The sequence below is a fragment of the Populus euphratica genome, unplaced genomic scaffold (genome assembly GCF_000495115.2).
Source record: "Populus euphratica unplaced genomic scaffold, PopEup_1.0 scaffold2.1, whole genome shotgun sequence".
NCBI lineage: Eukaryota > Viridiplantae > Streptophyta > Magnoliopsida > Malpighiales > Salicaceae > Populus > Populus euphratica.
The window spans coordinates 2,628,074-2,646,939 of NW_011499846.1; the positions used below are offsets into that span (position 1 = coordinate 2,628,074).

The following is an 18,866-nucleotide window of genomic DNA, read 5'->3' on the forward strand; positions in this document are numbered from 1 at the left end:
ATTTGAGCCGTCCAAACAAAAACAAAAAAGAGAGCCTCAAAAATGCCTCCTAACTATTCGATTATCTCCAATTTGACCTCCAAACAAATTGTTATATCAGTATTATTCTTTAAATAAGGAAGGCACGATTTGGATGGAATCCATGATAAGGATGGATGGGACGGCTTAATTGAGAGTATTTTTTTTTTTTAATAAAATTGATTTAGAATTTTGTGTAGTTAAAAAAATAGAGAGTGGAATTCTCCATCTGGATCCCTGCCCTACCTCTGATAAAGTTTCAGCTAGTAATAATTATACGATGGTGGAAACTTTTCTCACTTTAGATGCATGTGGCAATCTACTTTTAAGGCCTCCTTTGCGGCATCCTTTTCAACTCTCCTGACGCCCATCACCTTTCTTTTTGCAAAGAATCTATAGTTTCCTCCGGGTTTTAATCAGTATATGCTAACAGGCAGAGGGCAGAGATTCAGTGAGTGAAGGGGGAACTACCCTCCATTGTCCAAAAGAACTCATAATCACCCTCATTGGGTTTTTAAGTTCAATTTTACCCCTTTTTTCTAGACAATTGCCCCGTGTTTTCTGAAACTTGTCCCATTAATTGAATCTGTTCAAATTTGAATCCACTATTTTCAACCATGAATGAAGCTTCATCAGTTGTCCTAGCCAGACTAGGTAAACGTGTACATGTTGATAGTCGCATCATTTAGGTAATACAAAACTATTTTTTTTCCATTTAAATTTTAAGATTAAAACGGTTAGTTTTTTCACCTGATATTAAAGTTTCATTTAGTTATAAATTTAAATCTTATTACCACATTCTAATTAATAAAAACTAAATATAAAATAGTACAAATTTTAAAATGGAAAGATTTTCACTTAAAAAAATATATTAAAAAAATAATATAAAATTATTTTTAATATCAATTTTAAAAACTTAAATTTCTAGATCAAGGAAAAAATTGCATTGCTAAGGTGAGGTTAGTCTAGTTTTTCTAGAGGAGGGCGGTCGGGAATCAAAGTGATCAAAAGAGGAATAAACTCATTTTTTAATACATCATAAAATCGACAAAACAGGCAAGAAAACACAAGTATGAAAAGCAAACAAGATATTTGATATTTTAAACTATATATCAATATTTATTGATTCTTAGTGTAGCAACTTGTTCGTTTCATTCTATGGATTTTCAATTGGTTTCTCAGACATCCTCATGCATGTCACGAGCTCGGAAATAACTTATCATCATCATAAAACAACGCAACGGGGGATCAAGGGGAAGCATCTAGGTGGTGATTAAGTGGTAAGGACTTGGGATTAAGGGGTTTGCTCCCTCTGTGATCTCAGGTTCGAGTCCTTGGTTGCTCATATAATGGCCACTGGAGGCTTACATGGTCGTTAACTTCAGGGCCCGTGGGATTAGTCGTGGTGCGCGCAAGCTAGCCCGGACACCCACGTTAATCTAAAAAAAAAACAACGGGGGACTGGTTAAATTACCAATCTCCATTAAAAAAACAGCACAATTGTTAAACTATGATAATTATAAAATTGATGAGTTCAGCACTGTTTACTTCTATATTTGGATGGGTATGAAAAATATTTTTATCTTGAAAAAAACATTAAATTAATATTTTTTAATATTTTCTAGTAATTTTAATACGTCGATATTAAAAATTAAAGTTCAAAATATTTTACACTATAATCCTAATCATACAATTAATCCCAAAGGATTATATTACAATTGAATAATATGGATGCTTGAAAAAATCTTCATAAACAACCGATAGATGAATAAAACAAATAAAAAAATAAAAACTCATTAAAAAAGGGTTCAAAACCTCAATAACTGATAAGATGATCTTAGAATCAAGATTCTAAAGCTAAAAGAACATAAATATCAGACTATTTAAACTCAAAAAAACATCAGAATCCTGCGATTAAATCACCTCCCCCTGGAATATTAATTAATTAGAAAAGGAGAGGAAAAGGATGAAAGAAGAGGACTCGGTGCCCGCCAGTAGCCAAGAAACACGACCCATGACAGCCTGTAAATCTAAAAGAGAGGAAGATAGTTTTATAAAAGAGAGGATTTGTCTCTGAAAAGAAGGTAAGATCTTCGCTTAATCCTCAAGAAAGATGAAATACGAAGAACAGTTGATGAACAGCCGTCGTCATGAGTCAAGCCAACTAGCACCATAATTGGTCCAGCATGCAAATAATTGATTGCATTTTGAAGATAAATATTTGCATGTCCATGTCTGGTAGAAAATGTGACGTTGAAATCAAGATTAACTGAGCTTTCAAATGTCTTCTCCTTATCGTATATAAATTAGTCGTTGAGAGTATCTGCCTCACTCTGTGTCTGTATCTTCACCATCTCCCATTTGACAGTGATAATGACGGCTCCATGGGTTGAGTGCTCTCCTTACTGTTATGGACTCCGTGACATCATCTTGTTTCCATGTCTCTTATTGCCTGAGCTTTCCCTTTTCTTTTTGTCCTCTTTCACATACAGAGAGGCACGTTGCTGGAGAAGATGGGGTTTGGCCATGTTCCACTAGGGCGACATCATGCTATTAAAAAAAAAAACAAAAGGTGTTTTTAGATTGTTTTATTGTGTAATAACAAAATTAATTTTTAAAAAATAAAAATTTATTATTTTAATATATTTTTAAATAAAATATACTTTAAAAAATAATAACTAATACACTTTCAAACACCCTTTAAAATAACTACCTGAAAAGCAGTGGCTAATTCTACCGTGTTGGGATTTTGAAATCAATGTTTAAAATGCTTTGACACATGTAGAAAATATATTTTTAAGATTATTTAAAAATTTTATATAATTTTAATTAATATTTAGGTTGATTTGAAAATATATTTTATCATTGAATAAAAAAAAAAGACTTGATCAGGTATCGACTTGGTGTGATGATCAAGTAATGGATCCATGGTCAGCTTAAATTTAAAAAAATTAATTAGAATAATATTATTTTGATTAAAAAATTATGTTTTTTGTTTATTTAATTTAAATCAAAACATAAATTAACAAATCACTAACTTAACTCATTGGACCTGGTTTTATGATTATACTCTATAAATTTTAGTGTGTTTTTAAAATTGTAGTACAAAATACTTTTTAAAATAAATTATTATTTAAAAATATATATCAAATTTAATTTAATATATTTTCAAGCTAAAAAATAATTTTAAAAAAATAAAAACATAAACTCTGCCGGACACACCTTAGTTCGCTACCTCTTCTGGTTTTCGAATTGGCAAGGAAACTTCTCAGAACAAGCTTTATCAAGTACATATGTTGTCAATCATAATGATAACTTAATATAGTAGTAACGTTTTTTTTATTAATCACATTCTTAATGTCATCATTCTCCAATTTTTTCTTGTTTTTTTTTCTCTTTAATAATAACATAGGATTTTTCAATCCAAGCAGTCAAAATGATAAAAACTAAGCAGCAGGCTAGCCACTAGAGACATATATAAACTCCTGTTACTTTTGTTCATTTGTGACTTCGTTTGTATTTGTCTTCATTAAAAAAAACGGTATGAACTTATTAAACAAATACTCAGTGTGTGTAGAAAGACAGTGAGTTTTTGACACCTACGTATTAAGGTCTTTTTTAAAAAAAAAACTTTTTAAAGTGTTTTTTATTTGTTAAGAAAATCAAATTAATATTTTTTAAATAATTTTTTTATAATGTTAATGTGTTGCTGTAAAAAATGTATGTGTATAGTATAAAAAAATCACTTCACATTCCATTATCAAACACACTAAAAAATATTGCCCTTCAACATGAGATATAACATGGATATATTGGAAGAATTTAAAAGTTATTAAACAAATGAATTATGGATTGAACAAATTAATAAAAGTTAAAATAATATTATTTTAAAAAATAATAACATTGAACTAAGTTTTGAATGCATCATGAGTTGATAAATAGAATTATCTAAGTTTAAAAATGTTAATTATCATCACTTGAATTATATGATGGATGAATATATTGAATCATGTTAATAATATTAAATCTAATGTGATATAAAGATTCTTGACATCTTGTTTGTTTTTGTATTTTAAAAATATTTTTTTAAAAAATTAATTTTTTTAATTTTTTCTTCGTTTCAAATTAATTTTTTTATTTTTTTATTTTTTAAATTATTTTAATATGTTGATCTTAAAAATAATTTTTAACAAATAAAAAAAATATTATTTTAATATATTTATAAAAAAATACTTTAAAAAACAACTATAATTTCATTCTCAAACTAACTCTCAAAAATTAGAGATTGCGACCGTGAAAGAACAACAATAATCTACAAATATTTATGATTTAGGAGAGTCTCATGATTGATAGAGTTCATCGTCTGTCTTTAGGTTATGAGCAGCAGTGGAAAAACAATAGACAGAGAGTACCCATCGTTCTATAGAAATACTATTCTTTTGCGTTTCCTTTACTAAATGGTTGGTGACTAAATATCTTATCATTCAATCATTATTTCTATTTTTTCCTTATAAACCAGATATTTGAATTTAATATTTATTGAGAATAAAGAAATTATAGATGGCTGTTAAATTAAAATATATTGGCCAGTGGATTGGGTTCAAGGGAATATCATATGGAATATTAATTAGGTTGAATTTGCCTGAATTGAGAGTGGGGGGTTCTATTCTATTTTATTTTTTAATAGAAAGAAAGGGTTTGAAGCAAAAATGATGGCGGTGTTTAGGTAATTATGAGCCAGAAGAGGCTAATGTGGTTGTTTTTCATTTTTTTTCAAGGCGGCAATGCCAACGTGTGCATAGAGTGAGACTGACGTGGATGCAGTGCATTGGTCTGTTACGACACCCCTTGTGAGCGGTTCCTTTGTCGTGCTCTGCAAGAGGGGGAGGAGGCTAGTAGACGACAATGCAGAAGAAATGAAATGACGTTATCAAGTGCCCTTTCATTGAATTTAAAAATTATATTATCTTTCATCTGAAAATGTCTCTTTGAAAAAAAATATATAATGCAAGTTGGATATGAATTACGGGAGCTAGTATTATTAAACACGGTCGCTCTATATCACTAAGGAATTGTTTTTCAGGACATGGAGTGTATAACCCTTCCTCGTCTTTGATTTATTTCATTTCTAACATAAAAAAAATATTTAAATTATTGTTTGACTCTTGTGTTTTAAAAAAAAAATACCATAATTGAAAAAATAGAAGAAAATCAAATGAAAATGAACGAGATTGGGAAGAAAATCTAAAAAGAAGTCCAAAACAAGGAAGGAATATCACAATTGAATCTTTTCTTTTGTTATTTTTTAACAAAATAATATCATTTTTGCTTCTTAGATGAATAATAAGTTAAGCAATCATCTAGGGAAAAATTATTGAATTTTTTTTATTTTTTTATTAAAATAATATCATTTATACATTATGCATAATAAAAAATTTGATTAACCTTAATAATCTTGATTATTTGATCAGTCAATAACTTGGAACATGACGGGAGTTAACTCTCATATTTGATTTTAAAAGCACAATAAAAAACAAATATTATATATGATATAAAAAATTAATGAAGCTAAAAATGTGAATGCTGATGATAAAATTAAAAAATTAAATTAAATATAATTAAAATATTAAAAACTACTTTGTAATTTCGTAAAGCTAGCATGTCTTTTAAGGTGAAAGAGATATGAAAGATTGTTGTTTGAGCTTTTTCATGCCATGAATGCCAACATATGTTAGGCTATCGTATGTAAAGTGGTGTGCTGTTTTGAACATCGCTCTGTAAGGCTGCCAACAATCATATGAAAGACTTCATATGCACTAGCTTCTTTTTAAAAAAAATTATAGAAAAACCAATATATCTTTGATCCCACGAGATAAGTATAAGAAAGTCATGGTTAAAAATCAAAAATACCCCTTCCTTAGGAAGAAAAAAAATTGATCTCAAGAGCCATGCAGTAATTATATTGTATAGAAAATTTGAAAATCCAATAACACCTCTAAAATATTAGTTATGTTTTTTTTTTTCTCAAGGACACGGGTGTAATCACGCCATATAATAAATATATAGAAATACGATTTTACTTCTTGATGCGTGTTCAATTCTTTGATTTTTCAAGAATAAAATAATTATTTTCATTGTTTATAATCAATATTAAAACACCGATCCCACTTCATGTATAATAATAAATGATATGTTGAATAACAATAAATAAATGCATTTTAATATAAGAAAATTAAAATCTTGCAACCATTTTTTTTTTAAATGCACGAGCGAACAACGATTCCAAACTATTCCAATCGACACCAGCCACAGCCACAGCCTCCCATCAATTAAATCAACATCTCATACATGATTTAACAAGTGCAAACGACCATCTGGATGGGGTTATCTCATAATATTCCATGACCAAATAAAATCGGTAAAAAAAAAAAACAGATGTAAAATCGTATGTAGGTTCATGTTTATTTATAATAATGTATCGTTGTCCTCTCAAATTTCTTCAAGAGCCATAAAATGCTTGCAAGGGGACAGTCGAATTGATTTGGAGGGTTGGAACTTGTCGAACTTGTACACTGCAATTTATTTAATCAATAATAAAATTATCCGAAGGACACATTGAATTGTTCTCTGCAGATCCTTCGGAACATTAGGTGGAGAATGTTTTCGAGACAGATTTAAAGAATTCCCATCTTCGACCATACTTTTATCAATAAATAGGTCAGGTCTCTATTATTATTATTATAGCAGTTTTTTTATATTATTATTATAGCAGTTCAAATGAGAAATAAATGGATAGCATTCGTGAGTTGATACCCGTAGACTTTGATTTATGTATTTTAATTTTCCGAGGGTGGGCTCATTTCTGCTCTCTGCCGAAGTCTCTTGTCGAGCAAGTTTTGGAAATTGAGGAAGTTATTATGAATTTGTCATACATGAATCCCCTAGTATTCTAGAAAAAAAATATTTTTTAGAGCTTCTTAAATAATTTCAAAAGTTCTACTTGATAACAGCATCCTGGGAAGTCTTTTGTTCATGGACTCTTCAATAACACAAACTTTTTCCTTTTCTTTTCCTTTTGTTCTGGATATTCTTTTGATGAAAACCGACAGGCCTAGCAGGGTTTTAAAAAAAAATCAACTGATTTCATTAAAAATAAAAATTTTATGTGCTTGAAATCATGGTTTAGTAGATGTAAGAACTTGTTTCTTTTTTCTGTACCTAAGTTTATTTTTTTTTTTGTGTATAACTGTCACTCTCATAATATCTTATTGATTTATTAAGCTTGCAAGATATTTGATAAGTTCAAGAATTAATCATGGTATATATAAACTAACCCAAATATCTTGAGTTATAAAAAAATAAAATTTATTAATTGATTTGATTTGATTTGAAGATTTGATTTGAAAATTTGTTCTATCATAGCAATGTTGTTTTCATGCTTCTTAAATTCCTTTTCTTCTAGAAATTGATCATTTCAATCTATGATTCCTGTCTTGTACAGATTGAATTTTATAACCATGCATTAAAGTGGGGAAAAAAAGAGCAAGCAATGATAGAAATAACACCTGATTATTATTGTTTTTTTATACTGGACGCGCATACTTGAGGAGAAAAAGGCCTTGTGGTCCGTAACGCGCCCCCGTCTTTCTACATACTTTTAATTTCTACGCTCTTTCCAGCGGTCATTTAGAAGGCGGCCTCGCTTGAGATGCTTGCGTGAGGACCAAAATCAGAGAAAACTGAAATTTCAATGCCCGATTTTTATTTTTTATTTTATTCGAGTATCTAATTATATATCTTACTTATTTTAGTAATTGATCTATAAATATTATTTTTTTATCTGATTGCATCATGTCACTTGAAATTGTTAAATGTTGACATGATTTGCACCCTCCGATACGTGATAAAAAAATGAATATTGTTTGAAATTATTAATAAAAAAAACAAAGAGAAAATCATAATTTTAGCGCACGGGTTTTAATTTATGTTTTTTTTCCACTGCCTAGCATATTACTTTTAAGTCTTGACTAATCTTTTTATTTTTTCAGTTAATTTTATCATTTGAAATTGCTAATTCGTGATCATATTTACTAACACATGATCATTATGTACCATTATGACATAAAAATGATCCCGCTCTAGTTATCCGTTGAGGAAAAAATAAAATTACATTCACACGTATAAATTATGTATTTAGAAGTATGATAAATATTATTTTTTTAAAAAATATATATTAAAATAATTTTTTAATTTTTAAATATTATTTTTAACATTAATGTATTAAAACAATCTATAAACACTGAAAATTTAATTTAAAATAAAAAATAATTTAATTTTCTTAGAAATACAGTCCAACTATATTTTTACAAACACTTAAAAAAATAAAGAAAAAAAAATCAAAATCATTGCCTGCCTGTCTTGTAGATCTCTCTCGCTCGTCTCCCCCAACCTCATAGTGGGGTGATTCCTTTTGCTTTCTTCTTTCTTTTCTTGTGATTTCTGGAATCTTTTATTTTATTGTTTATTGTTTTTTTAATAGTTTTAAACAGGAATCACTTTTACCACATGTTAGCACATAACAGCTACGTGACAGTAAACACGGGCCATGCTAGCATTTAAAAACCTCAAATGATAAAATGCACTCGAATTGAAAATAAAAATAGAGGTTAGCCATTTAAATAGATAAAAATAAATGCTAAGGCACTCAAACATAATATAAATCAAAGGCTGAGCTCTAAAATAATATATTTTTTTTGTTTTTTTAATAAATGCAAGTAGGGCCTGGAGACACTGATTAAATAAGAAAACTATAGGTTAATTATATAACAAGAAAAATAAAAGGTCAAGAGTTAAAAAAATAATAAAAATTAGGAATTAAACTCTGACATTGCAGTTTTCCAGAAAAAAATATCGTGGAGCTTGTTACAAATGGTCACAGTCATTCCATTGATTTTAGTTATATAACTGTACTTTGTTTAAAAGTATTTTTTATTTAAAAATATACTAATAATTTTTTTATTTTTTTAAATTTTTTTAGAATAATATAAAATGATTTGAAAATATAAAAAATATATTAATTTTAAAAAATAATTTTTAAAATACAATACAAAACACACCCTGGATCATTAGTCATTAGGAGAAAAAAAGATTATTGCTCGTTCTTCATCACTCGGACAGGCATGAAATCCACAGTTAAATTATTCATTAATCACACTTTCATTCGACTAACTATTAATTTGAGAAGATACTTAAAGATCAAAACGTATAGAAAAGCCCACCCCCCCTCCTTTTTTTTTAATGAATTGATTATGATTTTAATTTATACTATTGGTGAATTTGTACACAATTCATTCATGAACATGAAGGGTGGAAAATTCATGAATTACACATGAATGTGATCACAAGCAATATCGGCAGAATAGTTGAGTGATTAATGTGTTCTTAACCATGTTAACTTCATTGTAACTTGAAAAATGAATTTTACAACAAAAAATATTATTATTATTATTAAAAACAATGGCAATAAACTAATTTGTATATTCTAATAGAAATAAAAAACTTGTACCATATTTGGTATGACCAATTCCATCACACCCCATTGCAAGTCAAGCTAATTGAAGTACGCGTGAATCCAATCTATTCTGAGTTAATCATTCCTAATCTGACCAGATTCCACAATTCAACCTCAACCAAGTCTCGATTTCACGTTATATTCCAAAGTTATGTAAATTATATAACTTTGGAGTATAATATAATCAATAGTTTTAAACATATTTTATTTTATTTAAAAAAAAAACAAGAGGGCACAAGTAAGGAAAAAAATATGACATGTTTAGAGTAGTTCACTTTTACTGCATAGGAATTAAATCCAACTCACTCATCAAGCGGCAACAAATTTGATAAGTCAATTTAAATTAATATACAAAAATTTAGTTTAATTTATTTAAGTTAAGATGATATTATTTTATTTTTTTAAAATAAAATATAAATCTCCATCCTTTTGGATCACAAACTAACTTGCTAATTAAATCAAGGTAAATTATGTTACCCATATTGTATTGATTTTCCTAAAATACTTTATCCTGTCAATTAATGGGTTAATCAAGGGTAATCTAATAAACCCGGGTTTTTATAATATGTATGCCGTTATGATATGTAAGACTAATATGATATGAAATAATTGAGATATAAAATTAAATTTACGAGTTTGGCTGATCGATGTAAAAAATATTTATTTTTTAAAATTAAAATAATTTTATTTTATATTTTAAAAATTAAAAATTCAATTATAATTCAACTGTAACTGTGAACTAACTGGATCTATCAATTAAATTAGGTCACTCTTATTAAATTTTCTTAAACACCAAATCTCAACTAAAAATGGATTGAATAGGTTAATCCGACGAGTGAGATAAATTTAATATATTAATTATATTTATTTCATAAATAATATATTTTTAGATAGAAAATATTTTTTGTAGCCATAAAAAAACAAAAAATATACAATTATTTATTAATTATATCAAAATTGATCATTGATTTTTTTTATCGTTATGTATTTTATTTTAAATCTTTTTTTTTATTTTTTATTAGAATTTGATTTAATTTAATTTTTATATAAATTTTGATTTCTGTTCTTTTAATTGTTATTTATTCTTTTCTTACTATTTTTTTATTTATCGGATTTAACTCATATTCTTTTGAAGGTTATTTATTTTATTTAAAATAATTTATAAAATAATTATTTTTTAATTTAATTTTTTTTATCTATTATACTTGATTTCTAATTTTTAATTGTTATTTGTTTTATCTAAAATAATTTTTTTTAATTTCATCATTCTTTAATATTTTTATCTATTAGAATTAGTCTCTATTTTCTTAATTTTTAACTATATAATTAAATACTTAAAAATATTTTTTAATTTATTTTTACAACAACCAAATAAAATAATTAACTTGAATTTACTTTAATGAAATCACTATGAGAACAATTACTAAATAAATTAAACATATGAATCTTCTCATTATTACTCAAAACAACCCGTTGGGAGACGCCTGTAACAACAATTCAAACCATAAAATCATAGCGACAACAACAATAATAAAAATAAAGGAAGGAAGAAAAAAAAAAAAAACTGAAAAATTGTTTTTAAAAGGCCATGGCCGGCTCTTCTCGCTCCCTTTCTTTCTCTCACCTACGCTCTCACCTCCCAAATTCACTCTCCCTCTCTCAACTCCGAAACAAGACTCTAAAAACACAAATCTGATCCTATCTTCAAGTCCAAAAACCATTGAATTTCAATTTTAATTTCTATAATCTCCCATATGTAATGCATCAGAAGAAATCAGAAATCCAAATCGGAAAAGAAAGCACCGGCATCTCTTCCGATTTCTCAACTACGCTAAACCCGCAACTTCGCACCGGCATCCCTTCCGATTTCTCAACCACGTTAAACCCGCAATTACTGTTCCTCCACCACTTCCAACAACAGAATGACCCGATTACCCCTCCTTCTTCCAGTTCCTCACCAACTCCTTACAAAAGACCTCTCTTAACGACGACGACCCATCATAGCCAAACCCCTCATCGTTCCAATTCACTCTTTAAATCCCCTACCATTTACCATTTTGCTACCACCCATCAACACCAATCTTTCTTTTCTGTTACTACTGCCGTTAAAGCCGCTGCCTTTCGTTTTTTCCGCCGCCGCTTGGCTCGCCTGAAAGTGCACCTACGCTTGATTCTCTTGCTCTCGCTTCCCTTCTTTTATTTCTTGGTTTCGCACCCGAGCCATTGGTTTTTGCTTGATTTTTTGTCTGCTTTTGCATTTTCTGCTGCTTTGTTATTGTCTCTGAATTTAGCTCTGCCTAGATTGCCTTCAATTCGGCTGTTTTTATCGCGGTCATTTGCAATCAATAAGCTTAGGAATTCAGCATCTAGATCGCCTATACCGGTGTTCTGGTCAATAGGGTCGAGGTCGAAACCGGAGAAAAGGGCGACTTCTGGTTGCTTTGTTCAGGTTTATAGTAACGGGGACGTCTATGAAGGTGAATTTCACAAGGGAAAGTTTTCAGGAAGTGGGGTTTATTATTATTACATGAGTGGAAGATATGAAGGTGATTGGGTTGATGGGAAATATGATGGCTATGGAGTGGAAACTTGGGCTAGAGGGAGTCGATATCGAGGGCAATATAGGCAAGGACTCAGACATGGATTTGGTGTGTATAGGTTTTATACCGGAGATGTTTATGCTGGTGAATGGTCTAATGGACAAACTCATGGCTGTGGAGTTCATACTTGTGAGGATGGGAGTCGGTATGTTGGTGAATTCAAGTGGGGTGTCAAGCACGGACTTGGGCATTACCATTTCAGGTAATTTTGAAGAACTTTTGTTTTTGGATTTTTTTTTGTGAAGTGATATTGGCCTGATTTGAGAGCAGTGGATTTTGCTCTATTGTGTTTGGTTTTCTAGTTGCAAGATTGTGGAATTTGTGAAAAGATGGTTTTAGCTGATTTAGATATCTACAGAAATACTATTGGGAAACCTATTTCAATGGAGGATTTACCTTGATTGAGTTTTTACTAGATGGAATGAATTGGGAAACCAGGCATAAAGAAATGGAACTTAACGGACTGCTAATATGGAACCAACCATCCTCAATAATTAGTTCGAGTGCAAAAGCAAGTGCTTATAATAATATTCTAAGAAGAAAACAATGCAGATTGAAATGACAAATTCTAGATGGAGCAAATGAGAAAGAATTGTTCAAAAAGAGAAATCACTTTAAATTTGAGAAATACTCTTCATTTGCTGTCATTCGGTTGAGTCATTTTTATTATTCGTGTGAATTTGTGTAATTTTCGTCATTCAAACTAGAATATAGAAACTAGAATATAGAATCAGGCCTTAAAAAGAAAAGATTTTACAACGGTAGGAAGCTTTTCAATTTTCAAAATATACATTCGATAGAGTTTGGTGTTACTAAGCATTGACTGGATGATCACTTGTAGCATAAATTCCCTTAAGCTTGTCGATGCAGAACTGAAATAACACCTCCATGCAGTCTTAACAACTTCTACTTGTATGTTTAGTCATGAATGCTGCGCAATCTGGGAATCATGTAGGTTGGCTCAAACTTGCTCAATCTACAAGGAATCTAGGTTGATTTTTCTTTTAATTTATTACTGTTCTTCATTACAAATTGTACACATTTTGTTGGACTTGGGTTATAAGGCCTATCAAACTTTTAAGCCTGGACACATAGGATGATGGATTCCTCAGTTTTTTAAAAATTTTATGGCTATGTCTAGCATTATATTTTTATAGTTTTCTTGCCTGTTGTGTGTGCACTTGCACACACTTGTGTTTGAATTCCGTGTATCTTTTTATAAACCATGGAGTCTGTTAAAGGTTCATGGACTTGTCAGATTCCATCCTCGTGAGGTCTCTTAGGGTAGAAAAGATGTAAAAACTGCATTATTGTTTATCATATATCATGCTTTTTATGGATCATTTTTTCTATCAGGGGTAACAGGACAAGAAATCTTTTCCTTTGGGAGTGATATTTCTTTGTGGTGTCTTACTTTCAGTAGTAAGGATAATGTTTCCTGTAGGATTCAATTAGTAATGATGTTTGCTGTTACTCTGATGTCTTCTCCAGCTGAATTTTTTTGGACTATCTGAGTATAAAGTTATCTGTTTGTATTTGTATTTTCTTTAAAAAATGCTCATGCAATTACCAATGCACTTTAATGGGAGCTTAGATGTTGTTTAGGGTCAGTTATAATTTCGTCTCCTGTTCTATCATCATGCTCCTGACATCCATTCCCCTTGAGCTTATGATGCTTGCTTGTGCTTGTAGTTAGCTTTAGTCAACATGACTAACCGGAATAGGGAATGTTTTTCATGCTTTCTTCACCTGAAAGGTCAGATGGCAAAGCAGTTGATAGGGAACAATAAGGAAAAGAAAATTTGTTAAACATTGCAAAAGATAGTGAATGAATAACAGCTATAGGACCGCCATTGATCATCTTCTTAACTTTGCTTCTGTTGCAATTCCTGTATCCAGGGTTGTTTTCCTGATTTTGACTGATTATTATCAACGTTACTAGTGATCGAGTAGGATTCTGTTGGCATTAGTACTTAAGGGAGCTTGATACTGCTTTAAGCACCTAACAAGAATCTTTCTTGGTTAACATGACCAAAACTTTTAAGGGGCTTTTGACTGTCCAGTCACTCATTAAGTTTTGGAGTTCATATGAAGGGATAAGATGTTAATGGTTTTCAGCTTGTACCGGTTTTCATTTTCACTTTCCTCACAATTATATTAGATAGGATGGAATGGATTATGGGAAATCACATGAATCGGATCATGGATTATTGAGTAATTATGATTTGTTAGTCTTTCTCTATCTGTAATTCAGTGCGTGCTCATTCATGTGTATATTAATAAACTTTTCATTTTATGCTAAAAAGATTTACAGCCTTATTAGCCACCCTGATTATATATTACAGTACAAATGACCCACGCATCTGATTTTTAATTATTTAGGAATGGGGATACATATGCTGGAGAATATTTTGCAGACAAGATGCATGGATTTGGTGTCTATCATTTTGCAAATGGGCATCGGTACGAGGGAGCCTGGCATGAGGGTAGAAGGCAAGGCCTTGGAATGTACACATTCAGAAATGGGGAGACTCAGTCTGGTCACTGGCAAAATGGAATTCTTGATGTCCCAAGCACGCAGAACACCTCTTATCCTGTATCTCCAGTTGCTGTTTATCATTCCAAAGTGCTCAATGCAGTGCAGGTAAACCCTGACTCATTACTCATTGGTTTTATGCAATTTTATTCATATGGAAAGATTTAGCTTTTCTCACTGTTATTTAATGTCTACTTCGCCAACTGCTTTGCAGCCTTTGCATTGCTGGTTAATACTACCATATTGCTTTCATTTTTTTGTTATTATTTTTAATCATCCAAACTCTTCTGTCAATACTTGTGATAAGTGAATTGGATACGAATTATAGTAAGTGTCTTTCAACATGGCATGAAGAACATGAGCAATGTGTAACTATGCTCGTTTACATTTCTTCTAACTTGCTGTTCTTGCATGCAATTAGGAAGCACGGGCAGCATCAGAAAAGGCTTATGATGTTGCAAAAGTTGATGAAAGGGTAAATAGGGCAGTAGCGGCAGCTAACAGGGCAGCTAATGCAGCTAGAGTGGTAGCCGTTAAGGCTGTCCAGAAACAAATGCATCGCAATAATAACAACGGTAACATTCCAATTGTGTGAGACTTCCATACAGAATGATTAAGGCAAATTAACAAAACTGCAGCAAGAGGCTAACAGCTTTGCGGTTCCTTTTCAATAACTTCATAGCTTGTACAGCCATCTTCTCTTCAGCCTATTCTTTCTTTGAGAGGCTGCAACCCGAGATTCAAACATGGGTTCCATGTATGAATAGAGGGAGATGCAGTGGGAGTAGATTGGTTGGTTTTGTAAAGAGAGTTGGATGCATTGTAGAATAAGAAGCTGATGGTGCCTAGGTGAAACCTGAGCCCATCTCGATGTTGTATGCGAACTATGAGCACCTTCAATGAGATGTAATCACGTTCCCTTTTCCATGTTATAGTAATACAGGCATCCGTGTTCCTCTTCTTTTGACTGGATAAAATTGGACAGCAGGCACATGTGGAAATCGACTGGATTGTTTTCAAGTTCAATATTCATATTTTTAATTGTAACCGACCTGCCTGTAGATGAAATCTGATCCTTGCATTCAGGAGGCATTATGGTGACACCAAGTGGAAGGCTAATTTTGTTGAGAAAAATTCTTAACGAATATCGTTCACTTTTGCGATTTTAACCACTAGATTTGAAAAATGGCCGAAACAGACTTAATAAATGCATTTTGATTCTTGCATTCTGCTCCTGTCAGGTGAACAGCAATGAGAAACCCTAGTGTTTCTTAATCCTTGCACACATAGGAAATAAACTTTGCACTTTCCTAGGAAGACAGGATTCTCAGTCAACCTATAAGCTTGTTCAACAAGATCTTTTCCTATTAGTTTACACGATTCATGGAAAGGTACAGTGTGCACCACCATTATTCATCAATGTTCAAGAAGTATCCATTTGATATTTATGAAACTATTTTATCCTTGACACCACCATGAGTAACAGAGCAACACAAAATAGACCACAAGGCAAAGCTGGCTATATATTAAATTGGAAAGGGTCGAGATACAACCATATCAATCTTCTCAAACTGAATTTCCTTTCATCACTTCCATAACTCCTAAACACGATAGAAATGAAACAGATTAAACGTCTCCAATCAAAATGACACCAAGATCCACAAGTCAATAAAACATGACATGATATAAAATACAATTAACTCTCGGTCTGCTCCCTCAGCCTACGGATGGTACTCCTGACTGTCACGGCACTAGCAGTACTGTAACGAATTTGCAATGCAAGCAATTAGAACCCACAGTACAAGTCAAACACAGAAAGAATTTAAATTCACAAGGTGAAGGATGTCTTACTTCAAAGTGTAAGCACCTCCAGCTTTCACTTTGCCACAATCCTTGCAACCCCAGATACCAACAGCCTTCCTCTTAACAGCATACTACAGTGACGAACATTTTACAAAATTAATACCATGCTCATGAAACCAGCAGATTACGTTGAGAAACACAACAGCTATGCAAAGATCAGTAGTACTTTAAACAAAACAGAATGAGTATGGTGGATTGATTACCTTGCCGCAGAACTCACAGAAGAACTTGCTGTGCTGACTGACCTCCATCTTCTTAATCTGCTTCCTCAAACTAGCACCATAACGGGTACCTGCATTGTAGACATGTATTGAGTGCCACGTTTCTAGCTATAATAAACATCCTTGCATGCAGAAGCGCACAGTTTATGTGTGCACACAAACAAGTGTACACCATCCAAATTAAAGTGAGATAGATAAAAGTAAAAGGCATCCATCTTATTTTCCAACTTTTCGGTATTAATCACCATGACCGCTTACAATTTCTAGAGCTAGCTGGCACTATAAAGCATAAAATCATGTGGAAAAACAAACTACAGCGCTATTTGTGATTTTATGTCTTCTTGTTCGTTCATTTTACCGTTAGCACGTAAAAGCACACAAAACAAAACTACGTTAAAAAACACATACCATACTTCCCGACAATACCGGCCTTCTTGGTTCTCTTGGTCTACATGTCAACAAAAGAAAACAAAAAACATGAAGTCAGGCAGTTTTATGTCCAGTGGACAAATCTAAAATAACAGCAGAGTAACAAGAAGTTTCTCCAGATAAAAACCAGTGGAAAATAAACACAGCACTGTTTTTTGGATGAATGGATTCTAAATACAGGGTGAGACTCAGATTTATACAGATAAAAAATTTACAGACGAAATATAAAGCTGCGATCTCATAGAATTTGAAGTTATGCAGGATAATAAAGAAAACCCGCAAAGAGTTATTGAGAAAAAATGAAGAGAGTACCATTTTCGGTAGCTTTGAAGAGCAGAAACCCTAGAATTCTCTTTTATGGGAGCGGCGAAAGAGACAAAGCCGGTCTAGTCTCTTTACTTGACTTAATTTATAGCGACCAGATTATATATCGCCTCGGATTTTTTATTCTTCGGCCTCTTACTTATGTGGGCTGTTTGGGCCTTGTCAGAGCCCAATTATATGAATTTTTAAAATAAAAATTAAAAATAATTATTATAATGAATAGTATTTTGTGATATGCATGACAAAAATACTATTTTTTAGTTTTTTTAAATTAATTTAAAATTAAATTATGTCAAGTCTAGATTAAATTCAACTGGATAAAATTATTGTTTAACGGGTATAATTTTAAAATTTGATCTAAAAATCAGATTTAGGTTATGACTTTTAGAATATTTTTTTTTAAATAATATTATTTAAATATTTTTTTTTAAATCAATAATTTTTTTTTAGGTTTTTCATGTTGACATAATTGAGGCACAACCTAGATTTCTAATCACATTAACTAGGTCAGCTTCTTAGTTTATTTATTTTTTAACCCGAATCAATTTAAATCACAAGGCAACTAGGTTTTGAGAGGGCCCATTAATCGGTCCAATTTCACAGCTATGCTCATGGGTGGAAGTATCGAAGCTTTGCGTTTTATGTGGAGCAGAAAGAATTCGTCAAACAGAGCATTCCTTTTGAAGTCAAATCCACACCTTCTTCTTCTTCTTTATATCTCCAGCGACGCATGGCGTGTTCCATTAAAGAGCTCTGTCGACTCCTTTCATAGAAGGTGGATCATATCCACACGGAAGAAGAATCAAGAAGCTTCTCAGTTTTATGTTTAATATATAAACAAAATAACAGCAGAAACCCTAGTTTTGTCCAAAACAAGTGTATTTTACAGGTTTGTTCAGAAATAGAGTTTAATTTTAATTAATATTTAAATCACCAAAAATACTTTCTACTTAAAAAAATTATGGGCACCCGGAATGGCGGATTCAATGGAAAGTAGAAGCCAAACTCACAATCTATCCAAGCTCTGCACAGCTATAATTCACGGTAAAAATAATTTTTTTACATGCGTGTTAATTTGTGTACACATATAATTAATTAATCATTCACAGTAAAATTAGATTTTCCAAAGTAAAAAAAATAATAATGATAAAGAAAAAATAAAAAAATTATTGTATTATTAAAAAAATTAATATATATTAACGTTGATTGAATACCAGAACAGAGATAAAAGAAAATATTATAAATGAAAAAAATAATTTCTAAATAATTAAAATTACATCATAAAAAAATATTTTAAAAGACAA

At 31.0% G+C, this 18,866-nt stretch overlaps 2 protein-coding genes across 2 annotated transcripts; one reads left to right on the top strand and one right to left on the bottom strand.

Annotated features, from left to right (window-relative positions):
- The first annotated feature begins 11,165 nt into the window (after positions 1–11,165).
- Positions 11,166–15,726, top strand: LOC105131407 (uncharacterized). Its single transcript, XM_011034361.1, has 4 exons — positions 11,166–11,408; positions 11,457–12,391; positions 14,572–14,833; positions 15,147–15,726. The coding sequence occupies exons 1-4, from the start codon at positions 11,349–11,351 to the stop codon at positions 15,318–15,320; spliced, it is 1,431 nt and encodes a 476-aa protein (XP_011032663.1). The 5' UTR covers positions 11,166–11,348; the 3' UTR covers positions 15,321–15,726.
- A 497-nt stretch (positions 15,727–16,223) lies between these two features.
- On the bottom strand, positions 16,224–17,661 carry LOC105131400 (60S ribosomal protein L37a). The gene is made up of 5 exons (XM_011034352.1): positions 17,551–17,661; positions 17,218–17,257; positions 16,792–16,880; positions 16,577–16,659; positions 16,224–16,485 (listed from the first exon to the last, which is right to left on the bottom strand). The coding sequence occupies exons 1-5, from the start codon at positions 17,551–17,553 to the stop codon at positions 16,422–16,424; spliced, it is 279 nt and encodes a 92-aa protein (XP_011032654.1). The 5' UTR covers positions 17,554–17,661; the 3' UTR covers positions 16,224–16,421.
- Between the last annotated feature and the right edge of the window lie 1,205 nt (positions 17,662–18,866).

Bases quoted from the DNA above. Each gene is read 5' to 3' on its own strand.
- LOC105131400 (XM_011034352.1), bottom strand. The intron at 16,660-16,791 runs GTAATCAATCCA...TCGTCACTGTAG, and splicing joins TCTGTGAGTTCTGCGGCAAG to TATGCTGTTAAGAGGAAGGC. The intron at 16,486-16,576 runs GTAAGACATCCT...AATTCGTTACAG, and splicing joins GGAGGTGCTTACACTTTGAA to TACTGCTAGTGCCGTGACAG.
- LOC105131407 (XM_011034361.1), top strand. From the start codon at position 11,349: ATGCATCAGAAGAAATCAGAAATCCAAATCGGAAAAGAAAGCACCGGC. The intron at 11,409-11,456 runs TTCTCAACTACG...ATCCCTTCCGAT, and splicing joins GCACCGGCATCTCTTCCGAT to TTCTCAACCACGTTAAACCC. The intron at 14,834-15,146 runs GTAAACCCTGAC...GCATGCAATTAG, and splicing joins AAGTGCTCAATGCAGTGCAG to GAAGCACGGGCAGCATCAGA.